The sequence below is a fragment of the Vespula pensylvanica genome, chromosome 1 (genome assembly GCF_014466175.1).
Source record: "Vespula pensylvanica isolate Volc-1 chromosome 1, ASM1446617v1, whole genome shotgun sequence".
Classification (NCBI taxonomy): Eukaryota; Metazoa; Arthropoda; class Insecta; order Hymenoptera; family Vespidae; genus Vespula; species Vespula pensylvanica.
Genome location: NC_057685.1, coordinates 8,670,125 through 8,675,691, shown reverse-complemented (window position 1 = coordinate 8,675,691; position 5,567 = coordinate 8,670,125). Strand labels below are relative to the sequence as shown.

The 5,567-nt window shown below is 33.0% G+C and overlaps 2 protein-coding genes across 12 annotated transcripts in view; one reads left to right on the top strand and one right to left on the bottom strand.

Annotated features, from left to right (window-relative positions):
* Positions 1-397: 397 nt before the first annotated feature.
* LOC122635637 (UDP-glucose 4-epimerase) lies at positions 398-3,483 on the bottom strand. The gene is made up of 7 exons (XM_043826076.1): positions 3,105-3,483; positions 2,458-2,604; positions 2,118-2,236; positions 1,764-2,054; positions 1,511-1,691; positions 1,095-1,379; positions 398-1,024 (listed from the first exon to the last, which is right to left on the bottom strand). The coding sequence occupies exons 2-7, from the start codon at positions 2,585-2,587 to the stop codon at positions 969-971; spliced, it is 1,062 nt and encodes a 353-aa protein (XP_043682011.1). The 5' UTR covers positions 2,588-2,604; positions 3,105-3,483; the 3' UTR covers positions 398-968.
* Positions 3,484-4,771: 1,288 nt separating this feature from the next.
* The window catches only part of LOC122635591 (protein 4.1 homolog), a 34,087-nt gene continuing 33,291 nt past the window's right edge, over positions 4,772-5,567 (top strand). For 6 of the 11 annotated variants that reach the window (XM_043826034.1, XM_043826052.1, XM_043826014.1 and 3 more), the window contains exon 1: positions 4,773-5,185. The gene's annotated coding sequence lies outside the window, so the exon portion shown is untranslated. Of the gene's footprint in view, positions 5,186-5,567 lie in introns of all 11 variants that reach the window. The other 5 variants (XM_043825984.1, XM_043826005.1, XM_043825997.1 and 2 more) reach the window with 2 other exon arrangements.

Genomic DNA, 5,567 nt, shown 5'->3' with positions numbered 1-5,567 from the left:
TGTTTCTGTAATCAATCATTGTTTCTGTATATTTTTATTGAGTTTTATCACGTTTCACAAATAGTGCATCTACAAAAACGAACGATTGAAATTTGTTCATTGATGTACTTCTCCATAGATACGTATAAATCATTGACGAACTACTCCGTAGACATGTTGCGAATCATTGACTAACTACTCCGTAGACATGTTGCGAATCATTGACTAACTACTACTCGGTAGACACGCTATAAATCTTTGAGTAACTACTCCATAGATCGCTGCGGATTATTATGGAACTACTCCGTAGATACACTGTAAATCATTGACGAACTATTCCACAGATATAATGTGGATCATTAACAAATGGGGAAGTTTCAATAATCGATCAAAAATATTGAGCATCATATCCATAGCATTCAAGATTGACATATCCTTTATTACAAGATAAATTTTTTAACAAGTAATTTAACGATCAAGTTTTATCAGACGTTGGTAACAATATATAATAAACACGTGTGAATAATATATTTATAACCTTTGTACTCAAATGTAAAAGTTTGTCTTTTTTGCCGAACTGATCTAAAGTAATAATGTATGGCACACAATTGAAAAATTTTTTAAACTTTACTTTTGATACTTGTGTAATAAATATAAATATTGCTAAACTTAGAAATAAAATAAAAGGAACAAACGTATTTATTATTACTAGATATTAGGAATGACATTGACATTGCACTTATAACGTAAAACTATCGAATATATTGAGATATTAAATCAAATTAGAATAATAAATTGATCAACTGATTTTTCATATTTGTTTAAATTTTTATAACAAGATATATGACAGATACGTTCTCTTCTTAGGCTTTGGTCTAAACTTTGGTAACTATACACCACCAACATTTCATACTAGTACTTCTATAAGTATGTAAAAACAAAATATGCATATTACTTATTATTTACATGATAGCATGTTTATACACACGTTAAGTAGGTTTGTAACCATTCGGATTACTTTGTTGCCATTTCCATGTATCCGCACCTATGATAAATTTTGAAACATTATATAATTCGTATGTGTATCGGTTTGTATGAAAGATTATTATGCTTACACATATCATCTATATTTTTTACAGCACGCCAATTTAGCTCTTTAATCGCTGTATTTGCATTAGCATAACTTGCAGATATATCGCCTGCTCTACGTCCTACTATCTCATATGGTATTTTCTTTCCTGATGCTTTTTCAAATGCATGTATAACTTCCATAACAGAATATCCTTTACCAGTACCTAAGTTTATAGGTTTAAATCCAGTTGGATTGAGATTTTTCTGATATATCATGGCTTTAACATGGCCGTCAGCTAAATCCATAATATGTATATAATCTCGAACACCTTCGTTGGAAAAAGAAACGCGAACAATACAATTAATTATTATATTTCGAATCAAAAAATCATTGTGATATTTGCTAAAGTATTATCTAATTGAATCTTCCCTGTTCCTAATATACATATCTTTTACTTACCCGTCCCATCGGGAGTATCATAGTCATTACCATACACATTTAATGATTTTCTTTTTCCAACTGAAACTTGAGCAATAAAAGGCATTAAGTTATTTGGAATGCCATTAGGATCTTCTCCAATTTGCCCTGAAGGATGTGCACCTACTGGATTAAAGTATCTGAGAGATATAACCGACCATACCTAAAAATGCATGAATCTGTTTAAAAATTTGTATAATTCCATAAATATAAATACGTGAAGTCTATTTTATACCCTATCAGATAAGCAAAGATCTTTCAAAATTTCTTCAACCATATACTTTGTTCTTCCATATGGATTTGTGCAATTTCCAGTCTTCATATTCTCTACTAATGGAAGTTTTTCCGGAACACCATAAACAGTAGCACTACTAGAGTATATAAAGCGTTTTACATCATGTTCTCTCATTACATTCAACAAATTTAAAGTACCCCCAACATTGACTTCGTAATATTCTAGAGGCTTTTCGCAAGACTCACCGACTGCTTTCAATGCAGCAAAATGTATGACGCAATGGAAAGCATTCTATAATAAAGTTTATGTTTCATGATCATTATCAATCCAGCAATAATTCAAAATAAATCTTACCTTTTGAAATACATCCTTCAATTCGCTTATTTTAGTTATATCACAATTTACAAATTTAACCTTTTTATTCGTTAGTTTTTCGACTCTTACAAGAGATTCTGGTTTTTCATCGTTACTTCCTATAAATGTGTAAGAATGTTAGATATATAACATATGGTTTTGTATGTATTTATCTCACAATATAATACATATTACATAAAATATAAGAGTAAATGAAAGCATTTGTAAAGGAGGGAAGAAGAGTTCCATTAATATGTATCATGCATTTTTATATTAAATATAAATTATATATACATATATATATATACACGGTGAATCGATGCATTCGGTTATACCTCACCTTTATAGGCATTACTAAGGTTGTCTATTACCACCACCTGAAAGTTGGCTTGCAGTAGTTCCAAAACAGTATGAGAACCGATATAACCAGCACCACCCGTTACCAGTACATTCCAAGATTGATTTGCCATTTTGCTTTTGTGGTATGCTGCATATTATTTATCAATTCTTTACTCTACTTTGTAATTAAATGGTAAAGAGCAGATCGATAGATATTTATTATATCATAAATAAATATACAAAGGTAAAATACCATCTACAAAAATAACTAACAACTTTCATATGTAAATAAGAATTTGAAAAATGATATAACTATAAAATATAACACAATTAATAACGATATTGTAAAAATAGTATTACTTCAAAATAAATAGAAGAATATATAAAGATTTTACTAAATATAATTACCAATCACGCTCTCTAAGAAAATCAAAAACAAATCAATAATATTCAATGTTAAAGCACTTATTTACCAGTTTATAGAAACCTAATGCTATGGCAAGTTAAGTTTTACTTGTGCTGCGGATAGAGGAAAGAAGTCCATATTGTAAAAATCATTAGTCGATAGCAGTGTTTTATCTCTTATTGCGTAAAAAATAGCAAGATAAAGTCGAGAAAGTAGGATTATTAGATAGAGAGAAAACTTACTTTACCCTGTTTTTAATCTTCAACGAATACGTCTCACTTCGTCGAGGTTAGTGATATATTGAGTATACCGTGATATAAAAATACTGAGTGTCACTTTTCGTGACAAAGTTATATAACATTGACACATCACACTGTGTTGAATACAAGTACACAAGGACATACCATAAATATTTTTGATACTTCAATCGTTAGATAAACGATCGGGAAGATGTATTTACAAATTCAAACTTTTTATTGCCATGACCTGTACATCGTAGATTTCATATATATATAAATATGTTATATAAATACATAAAAAATTGTTGATAATACAATCAACGTACTGTACTTATTACCGAAGTATCATCGCCACGTAGAATTGTAAACAATCGAATATCCCTCCTACCTCTCTGACTATAATCAAACGTTATATGTTACATCGAACTCGAACGAGAAAAGCAACAGTTTCAGTATATACGATTTTCTAGTAATTTGTATTCGTATAATGATTGGTGGAAAAAGATATAGTAAAAGACAACCTCTATTTTATTACATTAATTACGCAATAATATATAACGTTTTATAATTTTAATATTTTCAACAAATATGAAATTCGACATATTTTGTTAGTATAAGCTTGACCTAAATTCTTGTGAAGCTTGTAGTTCCTATTAATATCATTATATTGGTATGCTTGTTAAAATAAATATAACCAACATTCACGTCCAATTTTGCAATGCTAACGGAAAACGAGGATACTTTTGGATAAGAAAATAAGCTAAAATTGACATAGTTTACAGAAAATGATAAAAGCAGGTTCTTCTTTACCACGCTATCGCAAAATCAAAGGAATTTTGAGAATTTTTAATGTATCGAACGAAAAGATTTCGATTCTACGAATTTTTCTTATCGGTGAAATTCTGTCGAGAAATACGTTAAATAATCTCATATACAGTAACGAATAAAAATAAACAGTAATCATGAGTTGAACGATAAACGATTACGTAAGTCAAAACTTTATAATAAAGTTAATTTATTTTTATTCGGTATTTGCGTGCAACGAATTGGCGGGAAACAAAGTTAAATTAAAATCTTCCTCTCTCTCTCTCTTTCTCTTGCTCTTCCTCTTTCTCTCTCTCTCTTTCTCTCTCTCTCTCTCTCTCTCTCTCTCTCTCTCTCTCTTTCTCTTTCTCTTGCTCTCTTCCTCATCCCCTCTCTCTCTCTCTCTGCTATACCTACCGGAATTATAGCCCCTCCTATGACGCCATCTGGCGAAGAAAATGCATATGAAACTGCGCGGCGCGTTTCGTGATAGGATAGTGGAGGGGGAAACGTGCTCGTTCGATTGCGTCATAAGAGAAACCTCGAGTTTTCCTATTCGGCCATGTTGACTCGCGCGTAAGAACACATCGAAAGCAGTTCCAGCGTGTTTACGCCGTTTAAAAGTCCAAACGTAGGTGCACCCTCCGGCTCATTTCTTCTCGTTAATAAAGACGGTCGCTCTTTACGTTGATATTCTCAACGAAAAGAGACATCTCGATAGTACGTCGAATCTGAGAAGCGTTGAAGAGGAGGAAGAGATAGGACGGGTATATGTATAGTTGAAAGGAGAAAAGAATAGAGAAAACAAAAGAGAGTGAGTGAGAAAGAGAGAGAGAGAGAGAGAGAGAGAGAGAGAGAGAGAGAGAGAGAGAGAGAGAGACTATCATTGGCTCTCTCGATATCGGGAAGAGAGCGGAGTAACGTGGGACTATTTGAAAATCGCGCGTGCATGGGCAGTGGCCGCCTAACGGCGTCGTCTCGCGGTCTCGACGGAGACGTATCGCGTTCGTCAGTCGGTGGAATTGGAACGCGCTGACTTGTTTACTGTGCGTACGCTCTCGTAGGTTTAACGTTTTTTCGACACCTGGCCATACGCCGACTCGGGAGAAGAAGACGGACGACATCCATTTTTTTTCTGCCTACGACCGTTCGTCTTTTCTTCATCTCGTCGTCGACGTAGAAAACGAAGGGATTTGGCCGGTTCACTTTTTCCTTCTCCTGCGTCGTTGTTATTGGACGAACGAGACATACACGCCTAACTTCGTTCCTGCTGCTTTGAGGTAAGCTTTGACAAGATTATTTATTTATTTATTTATTCGTTTAGTTATTTATTTACTTATTTATTTATTTGTGTATTTATTTACTTGCTATTTTTTTCTTTCTTGTCGATCGAACAAACGTCACGAATTCTTTGCAAAACTCTTTCGTAATTCTTTCTCTCTCTCTCTCTCTCTCTCTTTTTTTTTTTTTAAACTGTAACGATACGATAGAAACGATCGAACGTCGTCACGGTAAAAAGGGAAGTCAATGCTGCATGCGATAAAACGAAAGGAACTTTATGTATAGTGACGCATTGGTATGTTAACCATAATTCGATGTTTTGAAATCTTACGAATGGCATGAAACAACGAACGACTATAACTGCTGTGCTGGGTGTTGCAC

What these genes read in the sequence shown, in the direction of transcription:
- LOC122635637 (XM_043826076.1), bottom strand. Translation starts at nt 2,587, where the DNA reads ATGGCAAATCAATCTTGGAATGTACTGGTAACGGGTGGTGCTGGTTAT. An exon ending in CCTTAGTAATGCCTATAAAG is followed by an intron (nt 2,237 to 2,457) that starts GTGAGGTATAAC and finishes ACACATTTATAG; the next exon opens with GAAGTAACGATGAAAAACCA. An exon ending in TGATACTCCCGATGGGACGG is followed by an intron (nt 1,380 to 1,510) that starts GTAAGTAAAAGA and finishes TTTCCAACGAAG; the next exon opens with GTGTTCGAGATTATATACAT.